The sequence below is a fragment of the Dreissena polymorpha genome, chromosome 4, assembly GCF_020536995.1.
Source record: "Dreissena polymorpha isolate Duluth1 chromosome 4, UMN_Dpol_1.0, whole genome shotgun sequence".
In the NCBI taxonomy this organism is placed as follows: Eukaryota; Metazoa; Mollusca; class Bivalvia; order Myida; family Dreissenidae; genus Dreissena; species Dreissena polymorpha.
The window spans coordinates 124,358,066-124,379,837 of NC_068358.1; the positions used below are offsets into that span (position 1 = coordinate 124,358,066).

The following is a 21,772-nucleotide window of genomic DNA, read 5'->3' on the forward strand; positions in this document are numbered from 1 at the left end:
TGTAAGTTAAAATAAACAAAAAATAACCACAGAAAATCGGGTATAGTTCCCCTTATTCCTACTTTTTTTGTGGAACGCGTGTTGTGCTTTTTCAACTGCAATTCACGTATTACCTTATTAAGCTATTGCAGTATGAAGGGCTAAATTATATACACTTATATCAATTATGGCATAACAAAAATGTGCATTCATTATTTATACAATCTATTAAACAATAAATAAGCAAAACGAACAAAATATTGAGGAACACATTTTTCTAAGTAACCATAAATTTTCAAACCAAGAGCGGTCGCTTTTTTTAAATTATAACGCTTTCGTGTACGACTTTTTTACTTTTTTTCCATTTTTGGAATTAATATAATATCTTGATTTTAATATAGTAAATAGTTCAAATTATGTCAATATATACTACACTATATCTAGAACCAGAAATAGATGTTTACGAGCTTCGCAAAGAGAAACGATGTTTGTTTTTATGTAATTTATGAGTGTTTACCAACCTAGTACACATACTATGTGTGGGGTTTGGCTTTTTCATACGTTCTACGACCATTCTTTCCAACTACAGATACAGGATTATCTAGACATAAGTACGCACTCTGGTACAGAATCAATTATACTTTTATTGGAGCTATCTTAGAAGCTTATTAGCATTCCGTATGAGGACCTGTATTTTACTTTAAAGTTTCCTGTGTGTATTCATTGTGCAAGGATGTACGCCAAGACCAATTAGACATTATGTGGGTATTAAACTTAAACACAGGTGCGGAGAAGTTAATAACTTCTGAAATTATTCTTCATAGTCTTTATAATATCTCCTCAGATGACATTTAACAAATAGCCTACTGTATCAGTATGTCAAATAGAGAATTTATTTTCGTGCAACCGCTTGTGTTAGGACAAAGATTACTCTTTATCATCGCATCGCTCTTTCTTTTGCGTTCGCCATTGAATTACAATAAGGTGATCTGTTGTGCTCGGAAGGTAATGCAAAAGTATAAGTTATATCATTGCAACAACGTATTCTTAGTATTTGCAAAACCATTTAGACGGATGAGACATTTTAGGTGTTAACTACAGGTGCATCGTTTTATGACAAACGTATTGAGGAAATCCTCGACAGGAGACCGACTTTTCTGGTAAAAACTAGTTCAGAATCTTGACATTTTAAAGATGTTTATATAAATGAAAATTCTGATTGCCTGCTAAATTGGTAGTGATTCATACAAATAATTATTGCCGCCTTAACGTATATATTGCCTGTCTTTTAAAGTTCGGACTTTAATTTATATATCCAAATGTATACCTACGTACATATGTAATGTTTGTCTTACAAGGAATCATGTCGTCGCGCATTTCTGCGACCAATCATATTCAAAATTTGCTGGCGTTTAGCTTTTTTATGAATGACAAATGCTACTCCCGAATGTTTTATTCAATTAGAATTATGTTGCATGGAACTATATGAACAGTTATTATTATGGATTTAAAAGTAACAAGAGAAACACGCAGGTAAGTCCTCCAAATTGGTAATAATTCTATACGGACGTTACATAGGATTGCAACTGGAACCCAACTGATATGTCTTGTTTTAACGAACTGTTTTCTTGATTATTCCTACCGCAAGAGTCATGGTCAAACATAGTCTAAGATGATTGCACAAATGCTACTCTTGAATATTACAACTTCGAACATTGTCTAAACTTCCATAAACCAGATCTGTATGTGAGTGGTCTTTCTTGTTCTAACACTAAAATGGTCGTGAAATGAATGATTAGCTCTAAAGAGAAGACGTGCATGCGCAGTGGGAGGACTGTATGATACAGGTTAATGAAATACTTTAATGTCATGACACGTTATTTGTCGTAAATTGTATTTTATTGACAGATACTTTTACGAAGAACGATTGTGCTATTTGTAATTTAGAGTTTCTAAAAAACGGTTAACATTTGTATGGGCCTAATTCATAAATACTGCAATGCATCTTTACCCATCTTTACAAAGAAATTTTATATATTTGTATACATTTTGAACGACCTTATGAATGCTATTTTCAGTCAGTATGATTCTTCTCCCATCTGTCTGTCATTATTTATTCCCAGCTGGTGTATATCCACATTTTATGTGTTTTTTTAACGGTATAGGGGACATCTGTTACACCCTTTATTTGATATTAACAAAATTTCTGCTTCTGCGTAAAATACAATTCATCTGATTCGATTCGCAGTCAAAATTAAAACTTTTATTATGATACTGTCGGTCAGAATATATGCAACATGTCTTTTTTCTTTTGTTTACTATATGGACCACGCGCATTAATACTTCAAACCATCTAACCTAAATATTTACATGTTTACACTGGTATGAAGAGCACAACTGCTGCTTCGAACTGACAGACAGGTGGGAACAATTTTAAGCATGGTATTTTGCTAGAAAACCATCTTTAGAAGACCACACAGGCAAAATATATACATGGACGTAAATTTCATGAAAAGAAACGCTTTCGTAGTTTTTGATTGTACTCATGTTGTTTTATTGAATGTCGTTTTTATATTGAAGTTCATATTGAAGTTTATTATGTAGTGTTTGCAAAAATAGTTATGATTATATTTATTGTGTCTTAATGGGTACAAAAATGCTCCAGATTTGCCGGTTGCATTAATGAAAACAAGTATTCATCCGCTGAAACTTCAATTTCAAGAAAACATTGGCATGCAGACACGCTAGTATTATAAAACAGATGTTTAATCATTAAAATAGAAAAATATTAATCATAGCCAAAAACAGTTAAAACTGACATATGTTTAACCAGCAACAAAATAAGATTAATGTAATGCAATTGTTTTTGTTACTATGTATTCGAACACGGTAAATATCTAGAATTCATTCAACAATATAATATTTTCAAGTGATAAACAGTCATGATAGCAAACATTAGACGTAGACAACTATGATAAATTGCGAAATAAATTACAGTTAAGATATTTGGGGTTTCAATTGTGTTCTTAAATACGTGATTACGTAAAACCGCATAAGACAATTTATATTGTAATTCGAATGTCAGCCACACAAAGTTATTTATATATTTATCACCCAAGAACTTCTTTTATTAATAATCAAGCGTTCAATCGTCTTTAGATAAGAAATATTTAAGGATCTCTATGACCCTTTCAGCTTCTCTATAACTTGTTTAATCTCAGAATACTACACTAAAAGCTGATACAACGAATATTTGAATGCACACAATAAAGAGCACCGATGTTTAACCCAAGACTCAATCCATTTATAAATGTCTATACATCTATACAATTTCAGGAAATGAATCGTCATTCCGATAATAAATTTCATTTAACAAGTGAAACGCTGCTCTAATATTCGTATGCGAAAGATAGCCACATCTTTCTACACTACAATAACCTTTTGCTCTATTGGACAAAGTCGGTATTTGAAGAATGTGTGCATACACTCAAAACAAACATTAACACAAATTTAAACTGCTAATCGTTATGTTATCTTTTTTTAAAGAAATCTTTAGAAGCCTAGTTATCGTCCACTTAAGTATGAAGTGTGTTTTGGGATGCCATTTGTGTTGGATTTCACACTACAACACCGCCAAAGAAATGGTTGAATAAAACCCAGTTTCTTTCCGCAAACATTTATATGCACATATATTGAAAACTTGGTGACATTTTTTATAAAACAAAGTTTGTCGACATTTTGTTTAGATATAATATTCAGTTAGCGCTAATGTATAATTCGTCATTTTGGAACACAAGTTTGTTTATTCCATTCGATAATGATTGGACTTGCAACTAACGTTCTTCAATGTTTACCCCTTTTTTGCAATATAAGACCAATAAAGATGACACATGTGTTAAAAGTCATTTATATTCGGCGAAGTATTTTTACAAAGAAACAATCGGCAGAATAAAAGGTATATATCGTGCGCTTTAGATAATTGTACGGAGTTTGGGTTTCAAACTGAATAAGATATTCAAATGTGTTATACTTGTGTGCTGTTCTTCGAATTTATTCTTAAATCACATTTTAACAACTATACCATGTGTCTCATCGGATTACATAATCATAATAATGTATAGCATGTCGGCATAGAAAGATAGAAAGTTATTTGTGTTACAAGAATGGTGGAAGTTAAAAGATACTGAGGTTTAATTTCACTGTCATTGAGTTAAAATTATAAGCATCGGAAGCTAATGAAAAACAGTCATCGTTGATTTTGTTTGGCTCGAGTAACGACATTTTTCTATATACACAGACAGCATCCGAACATACATTAAATAGACATCTTTATAACATACATATATGCAGGAGCATAACTGATGTTTACTGACATATGGTATCTTTCTCATGTATTCAAATTCTGGTCTTGTGATGAAGAAAAACATCATCCACATTCTAAACATGTCACAATAATCAGTAGGTGGTCGTGTTGCAAAATTGAACTGCAGCTTCTTGCCATTCAGCATGTCAACCAATGGTAAACGGAGTCGTTTGTTTAATCTAGATTTGCATAATTAATCTTAATAATCGTAGCTGCTGTTATATTTAAAGGTAGTTATGTCTGCATTCCATAGTAAGTTAAAAGGTTGTGAGCAAAAAACTATCAAGAAAAAGCTTTATATATGTTTCTGCAACGAGTGCCATCTTGTTGAACAACAGTATCGTTCCAACCCAGTTTCATGGATGTAATACTTTTCACACAATATATCGTTTGTTTCGTGTTACCAAAAAAAACTCCCCCTATAATATTTTTTTTTTCAAAATCATTAATATGCACCCACGGTTGTAACTTGCACCCACTGTTGTAACTTAATTACCGTTTTATATTTCATGTCGGATAGTTGTTTACATGTCATATTCAAACTGCGTTTAAAGATCAGTTATCCTTTTGAAACACATGGCTTCCTACATCCGTTAGAAGTAGGCTTGACATGCAACTCAAGTACTAATATGTGTCTTGTTCTGAGAAAGCTGGTCATAATGCATGTGCGTAAAGTGGCGTCCGGGATTAGCATGTGCAGTCCGCACAGGCTAATCAGGGACGACACTTTCCGCTTAAACTAGATTTTCGGTAAAAAGGGACTTCCTTTAAACGGAAAATACCATTTAAGCGGAAAGTGTCGTCCCTGATTAGCCTGTGCGGACTGCACAGGCTAATCTGGGACGACACTTTACGCACATGCATTAAGCCCAATTTTCTCAGAACAAGACACATATTTTCATAACATATGCAAGGTTGTCAAATTGATGACGCATTTTTTCAAATACCTATATTTTCTTCGATGTCTTCCATGCAGGACGAGTCCTATATTCGAGAGCTTGTGTGTGTTGTGTGTGTGTGTAATAATTAAAGAAAAACTTAATTTAAAAAAAAAAGCTTAACATATGGTGTTATAATTACATTTCACAAATAGGCGGCTTGCATATGCATGTAAAAAAGCAGTATATGTGTTTGAAAGCATGTTGAAACGGCAAGTCCGCGTGCGACTATTTTTTTCTTACTATTATTGTTTTAAAAAAAGTGCACAATCTGTCGGAGTCGAAAGCTTATGCGAAACTGTTATCGTTGATTCAACATGTCTAGACAGTAGGAACAGAGAAAATATATTTCATTCATACGAAGTTTTCTCGGTATTTGCAAAAATCGTTTAGACCGAAAAAAAACGTTTTCATCTCTTTCTCTACAGGTGCGTCATTATATGACGAACCTATTGAGGAAGATCTTGACAGGTGACAGTCATTTCTTACAAAACTGTTCCAATTTATGACAGTGTGCTAAAGATCCTTAATATTTATTTTTCGGGCAAACATGTGCTGAGTCATATGACGTTCATTCATGTTGGCTAAATGCATTGTACAACTAACTTAAATTGTCGGTGCTCTCTGCTTATGGTTGTTGCAATTGAATAATACTTTTTGCCCTTTAGCATGGGCACTTAATCATGTTTAAAGTTTAAGCGTGAATATAAAGATAACACATTTCACATGTCCAAGTTTTCATTTATTGTTGAACTACTCTGATGTAATGTTAACTATGTAACGATATCTTTAGGTCGCAAGACGCACATTATCATACCTCATGTCAAAAGCCAAAGCCACACTTGAATGAAGTGTTAAACTTAACATGATTGTGATTTACCATACATCCACATCCGAATCCACCTGAAAATTTCGAGCGTATTTTACGAATTCAGAAACAAATGCTTATGTATTCTTGACATGTCACCGGCGGATATAAATATGACAGGAGAATGCATGAGAAATAGCACTACACAAGTAATGAATATACCAATAAAAAAATAGTTTACGTTTCCGAACAAGATTCAATGTATTAAATTACTCGATTTGAGTGAAATTAAGCAAGCAATGGCGTTTTATTGGAAACATGCAAACATTGTCTTTTCCTTGTGATATGTCATTGATGCTTTATATAACGCCCCCCTTGATAAACAGTGAGTCGTTTTAAATTTATTTTTACATACATTTTATTAGAACATTAATAAGTGATGCAATTAAATTGTGCGTTATCCCAATTATCCAGTGACGTCCATGACAGGTATGTCAAGCTGAGTAATTTAATTAACACATTTATGCCTAGCGTCTAGAAAAAAAGGCCTTGGCAAACAGCGTAGACCCAGATGAGACGCCGCATGATGTGGCGTTTCATCAGGGTCTGCGCTGTTTGCTTAGAGGAATTTCAGTAAAAAATATTCTAAATATAGAAATAAATATACTTCACATCCCTAATTTTGGAAATAAATTTATCCAATTTAGAAGGATGGGGGAGTACACTAGGCATACATGGATTAACTTATGTTGATTGCCTTCAACGGATTGATCTACCTTATTGTATTGAAAGTTTATACGACGTAAAAACAAAATATGCTGATACGACGTAAAAAGTAAATATGCTGATACCACGTAAATCGTACTTTTTAATAAATGTATGTGTCAAAGTCCTAAATAAGGCATCAAACGTAAAAATGGCTGTTTGCTGTCCTACGTTTCGATCATCGATTGATATTGATGTATGATCAACTGCTTTTAAAAATATGATGATTTAAATCAGTCAAACTGTTACTTTAATAGTCCCAAAGTTTTGTCTCTCTTAAATGTTAACTATTGTTTTGAAGGCAACCTGTGTGCCGGAAGTAATAAATTAAGTACAACAATGCAACAATTATTGCAATTAATGACACATTAGTTTTGGACGAATACCTGATAAGGAAGCGTTGCATAACCGCGTGCGGCCAATTATGGAACTCAGCGTCAGCCACGAACGAAATTCTGAATGTGCACGCGATGCTTGAATTATAACAAGTCTCAAACGTCATTTAAAATTTCCTATTCATCGTATACATGTGATTTGGAATCCGAATATATATATTTGTTTATATATATATATATATATATATATATATATATATATATATATATATATATATATATATATATATATATATATATATATATATATATATATATATAGCTTTTCAAGGTATGTTTAGTCATAGTATATATATATATATATATATATATATATATATATATATATATATATATATATATATACTATGACTAAACATACCTTGTAAAGCTGTCTATATATTAAGAGTATCGTTTTTTTTTGATTATCATAATGGTGTGAGGGAAAAGATCCGGAAGTTTGAATAGTACTGTTTCTTTCTCAATTATTATTCAGGTTAAATTATACGATCAGTGTGTGGGGGTCTCGGAAAGGTCTCAATGTACGAAGTATTGAAATGTCAATATTATTATGTAATAGCTACAGATAATCTGACTGAAATTCTGAGTTTCTATGAAATACATAATATCATATTTGAATTCCGCGACTTTTCATATGAAATCCGTTTACGTATTAAACGGCTGGGCAAAAAACATATTTTGAATGACGAACATTACAATGATGTTTTAATTCCATGTAGGTATTCGACATGTACACATCAAATGCTGTGTTGGCGACTTTCGATGTTGTTTCTAGTGTTAGAAGGGAAATAATGCACTGAATATTAACATGACTGCGGTGGATTTTATCGAACGAAAAATGTTGTATGGGAAATACAAAGTCATAAAATAAATCCTGTTATTAACCCCATCGGAACACCGATGTTATTTAAGTTATCTAGTTATTATATTCCAATAGATTACTGGTGTATTTTTAGTAGGGAGATACAGAACAACAGACCACAATTACGTATCTCACAATATTGGAAGCGTTCCCGTATTAAATTGCTTGACAAAAATGTCGGTTTTAACATAGACATCAAAATGACGTTATGATCCAATTATCAATCTAATACAATATATAATGGTATGCTGATTCTCGGGGTGTAAACATTTCTGCAGGTGTATGCAACGCCAAATCTGCATTTTCTTGAGAAATACTGATATGTTGGGTAAGCCGACATTATGTTGGGTCAACTTTACATTCTGTTGGATTAAGTTAAAATTATATTGGGATAGGTTGACAATATGATGGGTAACAATGGCACCATGTATAGTTAAGTTAACGTTCTGTTGGCTTCAGGTAACATTATGTTCGGTTTTATTGGGTTAAGTTAAGATTGGGTTAGGTTCAGGTAACACCGGGTTGGATCAATTTGACATTATGTTGGATTAAGTATACAATAAGTTGGGTTCAGTTAATATTGTGTTGGGTTCTGGTAACATTGTGTTGGGTATAATATGACATTTTGTTGGATAAACATAACCTTATGTTGTGTTAACCAGCTCAACCTGCCATTATATTTGGTTAATTTGACTTTATGGATAGTAAGTTGACAATATGTTGGGTTATGTTTACATAATGTTGGGTAAAGATAACATTGTGACTTTGTCGATATTACATTTGGACATATTCAAGAAAAAATACCACAAAATTGGGGCATGTTTTGATAGGCCTAAATCAAAAGTAAAAGGAAGGTTTTCTAATCCCACTGAATGTTACATTTGTGTCACATCTCTTGAAAACAGCACATTAAAGGCCATCTTATCTTAAATGTACAACATAGTTTTAAAGACGAATTTAATGTCGGAAGTAGGTAATGACATTTAACAATGCAGCACATATTGAATAATGCAGTTGTGGTTTCAGATTGTGAATGAATGTCACGGAAGTGTTATAAAATGCAACCATGCGGATTTTATTGACCAAACAAACGACACTGTTGAAGATGTTTAACCACACCAAGACATAACATAAGTCATTTCCACTTTTTATAATGTAGTGGCCCTTCATCTCTCGTTGTGCGGTACCCAATCAACAAGTACTTTTCTCAAAATTAAGAAAAATAATAATAATCTGCATATCCCAGATCGTCTTATTCGATTGGTAACATCGAAGTTCTAATTTCGACACATAGAACTGATGTTTACTTTATTTTTTACTAGAAGAGTGAAATATTGCATGCCGCTATTATTTCCATTACCATTAACACGTGTTTCTGCCAATTTCAAAAGCAATATATTGCCAATCGTTTTGACAGTAAATGACTTCTGTCGTTTAATTAATCTTAGATGCGCAGTGTGAGAGCAAATCAAGTCCCGTGTTATAACGCATCTTTGCATTCATGCATTCCATACGAAGTTGATATTTTCGCAAACAAAGTAAAGACAAAAACAATAAACATACCTAATTGTTTACGTTTGTGCAGCGAATGTTATCTTAAAAAACCAGTACATTATCTTCAAAATTCCAAACATATTTTTACAAAGTATATAATTGTATGTTCCTTAAGAAATGCGATACGGCTGATAAGAAAATGGCATTTTAACAAACACAATTAATTTGGTATAAATAGATATGGACCTAGGGGTAAACATGGTTGCGGTTGTATAATAGTAAACCAATGCTCTTTCGGTAGATGTTGAACTATTTTTGTTTCATTTTGCGTTTAGCTAAATAGATTAAAGTCGTGTTATACACCTGTGTTTCTTTCTACATGCATTTAGTTCATTTTACATGACGGATTGGTATTACAAAAATTATAACTGAATCAACTATATTCATTTATTAAATGTGTGTATTCTAATTATTGTTACATACCATTTCGTTGAATTTGCATAAGACTACGATTTAATGTCAAATCGATCGACTGTATAAGTGATGTCCATATAATGCCTACAGTTTAATCGACATGGTGATGCCCTCAAAGTGTCAAGTACGTTTATCTCTTCAGTGATGTCCAATTAGTACTTAGTACATTGAATGATTGTGAAATTAACAGTTAATGTAAACAAGCTGACCGTTTGTGTGGTGCCCATTAAGTGTTGCCAGTCTTTACCGTTCGTGTGATGTCTATTCAGTGTTTTCTACGTTGACCTATTTATTGTTTTAATTAGTATCAACTACTTGATCGTTTTGGAATAGCCATTTATTATCCACTACGGTGAACTTTTAATTGGTGTCTATTTGATACCTGCTGCTCGCACCTCTTGTGTGCTGCTCAATTCGTATCCACTATTTCAGCCGGTTGTATAATTTCCATTTAAAGCTCTCTACGCTTACCAATTGCGTAATTTTCATTTAGTGTCCACTAACATGACCTCTGTTGAGGTTTGCATTTATTATGCACTACGGTATCCTTTTGTGTGGTGTCAATTTAGAGTCTACTACGTTGATAAGTTTTTAGATGTCCATATAGTGTCCACTACGCTGGCATGTTTTGGGGTGTCCATTTAGTATTCACTACGTTGAAACCTTTTAGGAAATCAATTTAGGATCCACTACGTTGAAACCGTTTGGCTTGTCCATGTATTGTCCACAACGTGGACCTCTTGGATGATGTCAATATAATGCCCTTTCAATTAACCGCAGTTAGTATGCCCAATTTGCATCAACTGAATTGCCCTCTGTAAGGTGTACGTTTATTGTTCATTAAACTGACCTCTTGTGGGTTGTCAATTTAGTGTCTACTGCGTTGACCGGTTTTGGGATGTCTATTTTGAATCCATTATATTTACCTCTAGTGTGATATCCATTGGATATCCACTACGTTTACTTGTTTGTGTATGCTTAGTGTCCATCACGCTGACGTCTTATTAATTGTGAGATATTGCAAGTATTCAGATTCAATTGAAGGCATAAATATTGATTCTCATGATGCTTCATTTACGATCGATAAAATTATTAAGACGATATCATACATGTCCCGAAAAAAAGCGCTGGTTTGGAAGGTAACGTTGTGAACTTTTAAATTGATTGTATTTGCCTGACACCTAGTCAAAATATTCAATTATGTTTTTGATAACAGTGTATAGCCTGAGTCCTGGACTAACGCCTAAATTGTCCTATTGTTCAAATAGGGTGATAAATATATTCCGGAAAATTATAGAGGGATAATTTTAGTTAATAACCTTGCTAAAATATGTTTAACGCTGCGATGCCTTCAACATAATTGATGCAAAAATGAATCCATTTTAACGAATGTCAAATTGGTTTTAGAAACATTCGCAGAACGCCTGACTTTATATTTTTCTTCATATTATAACTCAACAGGTTTTAGCGAATAATTTAAAATTATTGTGTGCCTTTGTAGACTATATCAACGAATTTGATACCGTCATTCATGATGCCCTATGTATTACACTTGTGAACTTAGGTATCAGCTTTAAAATGCTTAATATGCTAAAATCCATACATGCAATTGTAAAATCTTGTGTTCAGTGTTCAAATTCAATGTCAAGCTCATAATTGTTTGATATATCATAAGGAGACACGCAATGAGGTGAGCCATTTGTACCTCTTTTGTTTATTCTGTTTATCAATGATATTCGTGAAGTCAACAAACTTATGTACTAATGATGTTTATATGTTATCTATTTTTATGTAAATGTTTGCCTGATTAGATTGCTTTTTTTACTTATCACTGTATTAATGTTATCATGTTAACCAATTAAGTAGTTAACATGAATATTCTAGAAGTGGGGTCTCAAGATAAATGTCGGAGAAACTAAGGTATGTTGATTTCAAAAGTATAAATATAAAATATTCACTTAATGGGAACTCAACGTCGACAATATTTAAGAAGTGTTTTTACGTACTTGGCTGATTAATTGTTCTATAAAGCTTCACTTAAACGTGCAGTTGAAGCATTAAATGAGCAGGCTCTCAAAGCATATATTCACCTTATTTCATTATTTAGCAAAATCAAATAATGGACCACTATGCTTACCTCTTGTAATGTGTCAATTCAAGGCCATCTATGCTGACCTCTTGTAATGTGTAAGTTTATAACCCACTATGCTGACCTCTTGTAATGTGTCAATATATGGCCCACCATGCTGACCTCTGTAATGTGTCAATATATGGCTCAAAATGCTGACCTCTTGTAATGTGTCAGTGAATGGCCCACTATGTTGACCCCTTGTAATGTGTTAATTTATGACCCACTATACTAACCTCTTGTAATGTGTAAATGTATGGCCCACTATGCTGACCTCTTGTAATGTGTCAATATATGACCCACTATACTAGCCTCGTGTTATGTGCAAATTTATGGCCCACTATGCTGACCTCTTGTGATGTACCCAAACATTTCCCGCTGGGCCGATTTCTTGTTTGGTGTCCATTTAGATCAACTACCGCGACGTCTTGTGTCGTAACCATTAAGTGTTCACTACGTTGTCCGATTGTGTGATGACCATTTAGTACCCACTGCATTGAAAAGATTGTTTGCTGTCCGTTTAGCATCCACTTTTTTGACTGATTGCATGATGGCCATTTAGTGTGTACTACGTTAACCGGGTGTGTTACGTCAAGTTCATGTCCTCCACCTTGACCTATTGTTTGATGTACGTTTAGAGCAGGTCACTAATTACAGCAGGTCACTGCGTTGACCTGCTGTAACTTAAGGGTCCACTGCGCTGACCTCATGTGCTGTATCCATTTAATGCACAATGTGTTGCCAGTTTTATGATGCCCAATTAGTATCTACTATGTTGACCTATTTATGTCCGTCCATTCATGACAACTACACTTACCTTCCCGTCGTGGGATGTTAGTGTCTTCTTGGTTGACCTCTTGAGTGATTTCCATGTTGTGCCAACTTCATTGACCGTGTAGAGTTCACTCGTGTGCGGTGTCCATGAAGAGTCCTCTTCGTTATTGCTTTTGTGATGTCCACATAGTATCTGTTTATTGGTAGTGCCCTACGCGTTTCGCCTTTATGTAACGAAAATATTGACTTGAATGTTGATGCCACATCACCAAAATTTCATATCTGAATACTTTTCATTTGGCATATGAAAACAAACGCTTTATTATTATTATTATCGGAAGTATTTTAAGGTATTATGCTGGTCGAGTATACTAATTTCGAATCATCTCGCCGGCACGCATGCAAACAGCTTACTTACTTAAACGTTACAAGTACACAAACAGACGTTCAATGGGCATTCGTATTTATTTAAAACACAAGAACGTTCAATATAATACAGAAATCGATTTAAACAATTCGATGCTCCTAAATGTTGTTTCATTATGTCATTCATAAATTAAAACTGCGTTAGTTTTATGACTGAATCATATGTTTATTTATAGAAAGAAGCGAACTATCTACTGAATGGATCTTTGGTCAGCCTTATGAAATTACTAAGATTTACATTAAGAAAATCATGCATGCTTAAGCATGAGAGACAATGCTGAACGAGCGTATGTACAGGCGCGCGATATTTCACGGTAAATATCATGGCCTACTCAGTAGGTATAAGTGCAGGATGGTAATATGATGAACTTAAACCTGTGAGATCGGCAGATTTCTCGGGAAAGATTAAAGACGAATTCTATCACTTACTCGCTCGTTATTGTTGATACATTGATAAGGAAAGGAAAATTTTAATCTACGATTATAACAAAGTCTGGGTCTGTTTCTATTTTTCCAGAGAACAGTGTTCATGCGAGTGCCAGTCAACGCGATCTTTCCAGTTAACAAACGGCAGTGGAAAAGCAGACGAGAAACAAGCATTTAAATGCAGACGATCGTTTGATAAGCGTTAAGTCCCGACGGAATGCAGGACGCTTGACACATAGTAAAAGTTTGAGAAGTGATGTGACTGCAGAGGATACTTATAGTTCACATTGTTGTAAATTTAATATTTGTAAAGCCCTAAGTTCCTGGATCCATAAAAATATGGCCATGTTTGTATGCTTCCAGTGTTTAATAGTACTCGTGCTGTGTGTAGGTGGCGTGTTTATGGGGATGAACTACTCAGGTGACAAATCCAAGACGGCAACTTTGCATATGAAGCCCGGCTCGAAGGAGCCTCTTATATATGACTATCCAAGTGAGAGCGAGGTCGATTACGTCATATCCGACAGGGACCGCGCGGATTACCCTCACCAGCATCAGGCGACACGAGTTATACTGGTAAGAATAACGCGTTTACATTAAATCAAACATAACGTATACGCTCAGTCACTTTTTCCATAAATATTTCATATATAAAAAATACGTGAACTTATGAAAAAGAAAAAAAAGAAAATAAAAAATTAAATATAAATGAAATACATGTACGTATGACCATGTGTATTTCAAATATAAATTAAATAACAAAATGACCGTAGTTATAAGAAGTATAAATTTTATACAAAAATGTATATGTCCATTATGATATCAAAAATAAAGTATACACTAAAAATCTCTACATTTATAACCGTTTGAAATATATTATATCATTATGAATGTCTGAGTACGTAAGTATTTTAAATATAAATGATACATATAATGAAATGCCTTTATGCGCGAATCCTATATATATATATATATATATATATATATATATATATATATATATATATATATATATATATTCGTATATTATTGCTTACGTTAGCCTACTAATTTACATTTTAAATGATCGGATAGATTCGCTTCTTAGATTACAATTAGACGACATTCAGTTTTATTTTCACTTTTTATCAGATCAAATATCAAGTTATGTAAATGCGTTCGGTTTTAATCCGTTCCTTATGAGCAAGAAGGTATACCAAACGACGTATTAAGGTGATGATTTTGTTGATTGAAAGGTCATCTTAAAGTGACCTTTAATGCGATTCTATCAGTCATCGTATACTATAAAAGCGACAAATTGAAAATTGATTTTAATGAGCATTTTATGTAAATGTATATTTTAAAAATCATTTTTGTCAACGTTCTAGCATGTCTGAAGGAACCTTTAACAACAACAAGTTTAACCAAAAACAAATATACTTGTTAATTAGACCTGTTACTTGAAAAATAAAATAAAAAAATAAAAAACATCGGAAAACATTAATTCAGTGATATTGAGGTTTGCACCTGCAAAGTCAAAATCTAATTTGATATTCAAATGAGCAAGTTAAATATGATATTTACTGAAGGAGTCCTTCAAATCGGTTCGATTGTTTTGCATGGAAATATATTCGGTTATATACTTAATTGTGTATACCTCTGATAATACGTCTTCTGTGGTTTCGTTTGAATATACATCTGTGTATATCTTGCCTACATTTAGGTTTCGAAAATATTACTATAATATAAATAATATAAAATAACGTATTTTATTAAGGGCCATGATATTGAAGTCGAGGGGTGAAGGTGGTGTCTAATATGTTGATAATTATGTATCCTTTATTCTGCATAAACAATGGATCATGTATAAAAGAAAATTGGTTTTTCATGAAGTACATTTTCAAAATGTCTAGGTGTGCTTTCAAATATTGGTTTTTATTAATCCCTGCACCTAACCACGTTTCGATATGCAACGTAACAGTTGTATTGCTGAAGGCTCGGTATTCATTGCTCTTTACTCCAAGAAAATAAACAAGAACTTTATTAATTTTTATGTAAGTGGGTGCACGAGTTGCTGTAATTTGCTTGAGTCCTCCTGGTATATATTTGTGCAAGATAAATACAATTGAAAGAAAATATTTAATTGAATGCGTTCAGCATAAGTACAACTCGTGTGTTGTTTTGAAGTATGCAAATTCCTTCCGCGCCCAATATTGAAACATGTGATGACTGAAATCCACAATTGAATGTAAAATATAACATTGTATAAATGTATAATTATTGAAAATAATGACATGATATATTCATCTTTGTTTTACGTGTCATGATCCATATTTATTATTCCTTCGCAATAGTTTTCATCAATACTCAGTCTCAGTCATTAAAAGCGTTGATTTTGGTTGAAGTCATCAAACTTGCGCGCACTAAATAATGATTAATTTCAAAACATATGAGCCGCGTTAAGGCGAAAATGGGTATGTTTCCGACCTATCTGCAGACTAGCCTGTGCGATCTCACAGAATTTCCAAGGTGCTACCTTGTCCGCTAATTAGATCACGATACTTTGCGTAATTTTTATAGCGGACAAGGTAGCTCTTGACAAGACTGCTTGGATGTGCAGACTTGTCTGGAGCTACGCTGGCCGTGTATATCCTTATTGGATGTACACGTAACAAACTGCATTATTTGTGTGCGAAATGTAAAAACGTATGTAATCCATCATGTTATTACAGATGCCTAGAAAGTTTAACATTTGGTAGCTCTTCATGTTATTTAAATAGATGTTAAAGATCACGTCAACTACTTAATAACTATTTGCAACAGAGATAACAAACACTTCATTGAAATAAACTTTTAAAGATAGCGACAGCGTTATTCTCGTGGTAAAATCATGTGTTGAATGGCCCAACGGCGCTATTCTGAAATCGACTACAAATACACTGAAAAAAGATAAATAAAAAAACGTAAACAAATACACATGTTGTGTTTAATTAAGTTATACAAGGGCCTGTAAATATACATACTTTGGAAACTGGAAGCAATACGTTTCCATTGACAATTGTCCCCACAGTTTCACGGGTCTTGCTATTTACACTTGTTAGTTACTTAAATAGAAAATCGAACGAACATACGGTACTGTTTGGTTAGGTGCGGATCAATTATGAGCCAAAAGTCTCCTTGAAAAAAATCAGAAAATTGTAAGAAACGGAATATTTTGAACTGAAGTTTATAATGATGATTTTTAATGATAAATTCTATTTAGTAAACTTACTTATCACAACCGTCTGTAAACTACATAATTCAGAAACACCGTAAGCTTTCGTATTTTTGCCATAAGAAGTGAAATAGTGGCCTTGGTGCCTTGTATGGCAGCAAATATGTCCATATAATCTCATACCCGTGTCACTGCTTCAGCACGCAGAATAGACGTGGATAGATCGCAGTAAATACATTTATCAATGATGCTGGGCGTATGTTCCTTGTATCATTACCATGATGCGCCTGTAGCTTAATTGCTGTTTTATCATCCTAAAATAAATAACCGCGAAGCAATTGTTTACATTTTCAATGCATTGATCTCTATCGTTTCGGTATCAGTTTGCGTCAATCGGGGCTTGTCTTTAAAAGCTGAAAATAAACATTCAACTGCTGGATTTTTAGTACCTTACAATTGTTTTTGTTTCATGAAAAAATACAGATTGATATGAAATATAAAGGTGGGCACATTCTTCATAAATTCTAATTGCTTCCCAACAAGGATAAATTTCTCTCTCGTCTTCCGAAGTTCCATCTCCGCGTGTATAAATTCTTCTTTCATTTTAGACAGTTCCATCTTCGCATTTGGTAATTCTTCTTTCATCTTACGCAGTCTTATCTCCGCACATGGATCCATTTTAATTTCATGTTACAAAGTTCCATTAAACGCAAGATCACAATAGCCTGTACGGTGTACAAGAACCAAATGAACATTGAAATACAATGAACATTGAAATATACATGCGTTGTAGGATGCAAAAGATATTTGATAGAAATGAGGTTCTAAAGTGACCTCTTACAAGTGAAAATAGTACTGCCGTGGTGATTAATACGTTTTCTGTCTTATTATCATACCCGCTGGATATGTTTACTTGTTATAAAAAATTCAAAGCAAATTTAAATTAAAATGTAATAACGATCCAATTGTCCAGATAATTCAATAGATTATACGCGTTTGCACACAGATCAATGTTGATTCTTTTAATCGATTAAGTAGATATATTATTTATGTTTTTTTATCTATAGTAAACTGAAAGGTCTATGCATGTCGAACGGGGAGATTTGATTGACAATGTATTGAGCCATCTGGAATGCGATGACATGTTTGCTGGTTCAGTAAAAGCAATCAGTAATAGCAGGGAAAGCATTATGAATTAAATTCACGTAAAGTAACACTATACGTATTCTTACTATTAGTAACGGAACATGAGTGTAGTTAACTTTTTATTAAAGCTTTTTGAATATTTTAGTTCGAATGCTATTGTAGGCGTGCATCAAAAATAATTAATTGACATTGTATTTTTAACGATTAATACATTTTTACTTGATACTATATTCACAAAAAGAAAGTATTTGCTTTTTAAACATTTATATAGTTTTGGGAAATGGCGTCGATATGCCCCTTTAACGTAAGTTTAACCTTGGAAGTTAATCGCAAATCACGTGTATATAATCGCCAAACTTTTTTAAATCTGTGTTAGCATACGTTTGTCCAGTTCTTAGTAGAAATTAAAAAGCTATTTTATTGACGAAAAACACCAATTAATTACTTTATCGATTTCTAAAACATATGTATTAGACAATAAAGCTTGAGAAACCAAATGTTTAACACTTATATATAGAAATGGCTACCATAATATGGCTGCGATATTGGTTTATGGAAACAATTTAGCCTCCTACTCGATACGTGTTGGTCCTCTTTTTTATGGAAGGGACAACTTCATTGGGAGGCACGCGGACGATGTTTGTACAGAAATGTGCGAGTCGGTATCGATAACATGAAAGCACATGGTATTCTAAACAAGAAGTCATTGGACCAAGAATAACGTAACAATACTAGTCTTTTATTTTGTTAAATGTTCATGACAAGATGTTAACAATGCCGTGAAAGTTTATTCGACCGACGTTTTGAATTGGTTTATAAACGCATTTGAAAATGAAAAATAAGTAGAACAAATGTGATTGTTCTTATGCTACGTTCCCTTTATAAGCAGTGTCGCCGAAATTTAAATCGAGGTATTAATCGAAACATTACCGTGATGATCCTATAAGATCACATAGTGTTTTATCCGATCTTGAAGCCAATCGCGTCAATTATGTTTATCTTTGAAGGGTTTTTTTCTGCAAAGAAGACGATAAGCTGCAATACCTTGATATGTCGGTATCATTTCCTCAGATCGTATTTTGTCGTGATAAAGTACGGCAAATCTTGATGATTCGTCTTTCCGAATCGTGGTGATCGCAGTCCATCTTATGTAAAACAAAATCTGACGTTCTGAAACAGTATGTTGCGATTTCAAAAATAATGGAATTGATAACGTGTCGGGCTGTATTTATGGCATTCGTGTCCAGTCGTGGCTCCTATCTTGAATGTTATTGAGTGAATCGTGAAATATATCGCAACCACACTCGTATCGTATCGTAACGGAGCGCGTCAAATCTTGATACACGACCAGGAACAAAAACGTACTAAACCCGATTGTGATAATCTTATTGGATCGAAACCCAATTAAAACGTGCCAAATCGTATGGTGGACAGAGCTCAAAGGTAGCATATCATAACTTATGGTAACGCATCACATCAAATCAAAGCCTAAATTCTCAGAATAAGATCACAAGAATCAGTTATGTGTGGCGGATCGCACGATAGTGAAAACCTTAAATGAAAAAAGCGCATTTAATTGTTTACTTCGGGACAAATTTAATACATCGCATGTCGACGATATTTGTATGTGATACGAGTCTTGTGTGGTTGTTTTCACACGTTACCGTTATAAATCGAGTTAAATTGTAAATATGAAAACATGGGTTAAACAATAATAGAATTACAAAGACGATTGGTATTTTCTGTTAACCCTTTCCAACTTATAAGCAAAGTGAAAATGGCTATGTGTAAACAGCATAAAACCAGAACAGCTTGTGAGTTACTCCTAGTCTGTTCAGGTTTTATGCTGTTAGCTGCTCATTAATATATCTTGGTTGGCAATGAAGTCTTTAAAATTTAAATCTAGTACGAACGGTCTTTAATTAAATTTAACTTTCTGATGGAATACACATGCATCAAAATACGTATCACAGGGGTAAAGGGTAAAGAGGGGCAGATCACGTTTGTGAAAGTATCGTGGGCCTACCGGAGTGAAACACATTAAATAAAAGTTGAAATGACTTTGGTTTGCTCCACTTATTGGGTGTGCTTCTCGGACATCTGGAAACTCACCAGTGTGTACTTAAATGTAAATATTTATCTGTAGAAACGGGATTTTTTACAATATTTTGAGATTTCTTAAAATATAACGACGTTTCTATATGTGTCATCGACTAACAACAGTGATACTTTATCAAAATAGGAGGGTGTTAGATGAGAGGTGGGGGGTTCGAACAGCATTGGCCATGAACAACACAATTCCATGTCCAACCGCTTTATTAATTGGGACTATATCGATCTCAAAAACACAGCATTGGCATCAAGCAATCCATTTGTATATTGGTACAAAGTGTCTTTCAAATGTCGAATTTATCGTGCATGCCTTTTGTGAAAAGTTCGTGAGTTTTCAGCGGCTTGTTTTCAGGAACTAAAAAATAATGTTCTACCAACTTCACATTATCTAAATTAACTGAAGATAGATCAATTGTTTTAAAGATCAGTCCCCTGTCCCATGTCGCTTTAATTATATAGGTAGAACTTTAGGGACGAAACCCATAACCATTCAGCCCTTTATCCCAGATTCAAACAGAATGAAATGGCTGTCAAATGCCGCCCATGCTTCTTTTTAAATAGCTTTGACGATCAGGATTACACGAATTATTCTTTCATATTTAGTAATACGAATATTTGTTTTCACAAGAGCTAGTACATGTTAATAAACTTAAAGCTCCAGAGAGTAAAACAAGGTGTAGACGCAAATGTGTATGTTTAATGTATACGCATATATAGTTGTGCTTAATTCGGGCTTAGATTTCGAGAGCTTTCATTCGTAATTTCAAACACTGCGATAGAAATTGACTAATGATGTAGCTGCAATTAAAAAAAATCCTTGATATGTTTATTATTCACATGTGCTTGGAATGCGATACTGTTAACCACTACAATAAGACGTGATCATACGTCGAGCCCAGAATAGCGGCCTGTTCTATGCATAGTACGTTGGGTGCAGCATTTTCTTCATTTAACTTATACATGTATATTGATAGCATGCCAGATTTTATTGAAATGTATATACGAAGATAAGCCATTATTAGACCTGTTATCGATCAGTGCATCCAGCAGCTGCAGCTTATCGATTGATAAGCCAATTTGTAACTGTATGTAGATTTTGTTGAAATATTACTTGCCTACATTGAAATCACCAGACGTTTCGTTTTATTTGCTGACATGGTAGTGCTGGTAGAAGTTGTAGTAAGTATAAGTAGTATTAGTAGTATAAGTAGTTGTAGTAGTAGTAGTAGTAGTAGTAGTAGTAGTAGTAGTAGTAGTAGTAGTAGTAGTAGTAGTTATAGTAGTAGTAGTAGTAGTAGTAGTAGTAGTAGTAGTAGTAGTAGTAGTAGTAGTAGTAGTAGTAGTAGTAGTAGTAGTAGTAGTAGTAGTAGTAGTAGTAGTAGTAGTAGTAGTAGTAGCAGCAGCAGCAGTAGAAGTAGCAGCAGCAGCAGCAGCAGCAGTAGTAGTAGTAGTAGTAGTAGTAGTAGTAGTAGTAGTAGTAGTAGTAGTA

General features: G+C 33.7%; 2 protein-coding genes across 8 annotated transcripts in view; both read left to right on the top strand.

Annotated features, from left to right (window-relative positions):
* Positions 1-21,772, top strand: part of LOC127875882 (uncharacterized) — a 223,695-nt gene that overhangs the window by 197,869 nt on the left and 4,054 nt on the right. The window lies entirely within an intron of this gene.
* Positions 1-21,772, top strand: part of LOC127875883 (uncharacterized) — a 158,863-nt gene that overhangs the window by 134,010 nt on the left and 3,081 nt on the right. For 6 of the 7 annotated variants that reach the window (XM_052420628.1, XM_052420629.1, XM_052420630.1 and 3 more), the window contains exon 3: positions 13,924-14,408. The exons of the other annotated variant lie outside the window; for it this stretch is intronic. In XM_052420628.1, the coding sequence (XP_052276588.1) occupies positions 14,172-14,408 (237 nt within the window). In that variant the 5' untranslated portion in view covers positions 13,924-14,171. The remainder of the gene's footprint in view (positions 1-13,923; positions 14,409-21,772) is intronic. 7 annotated transcript variants of the gene reach the window in all.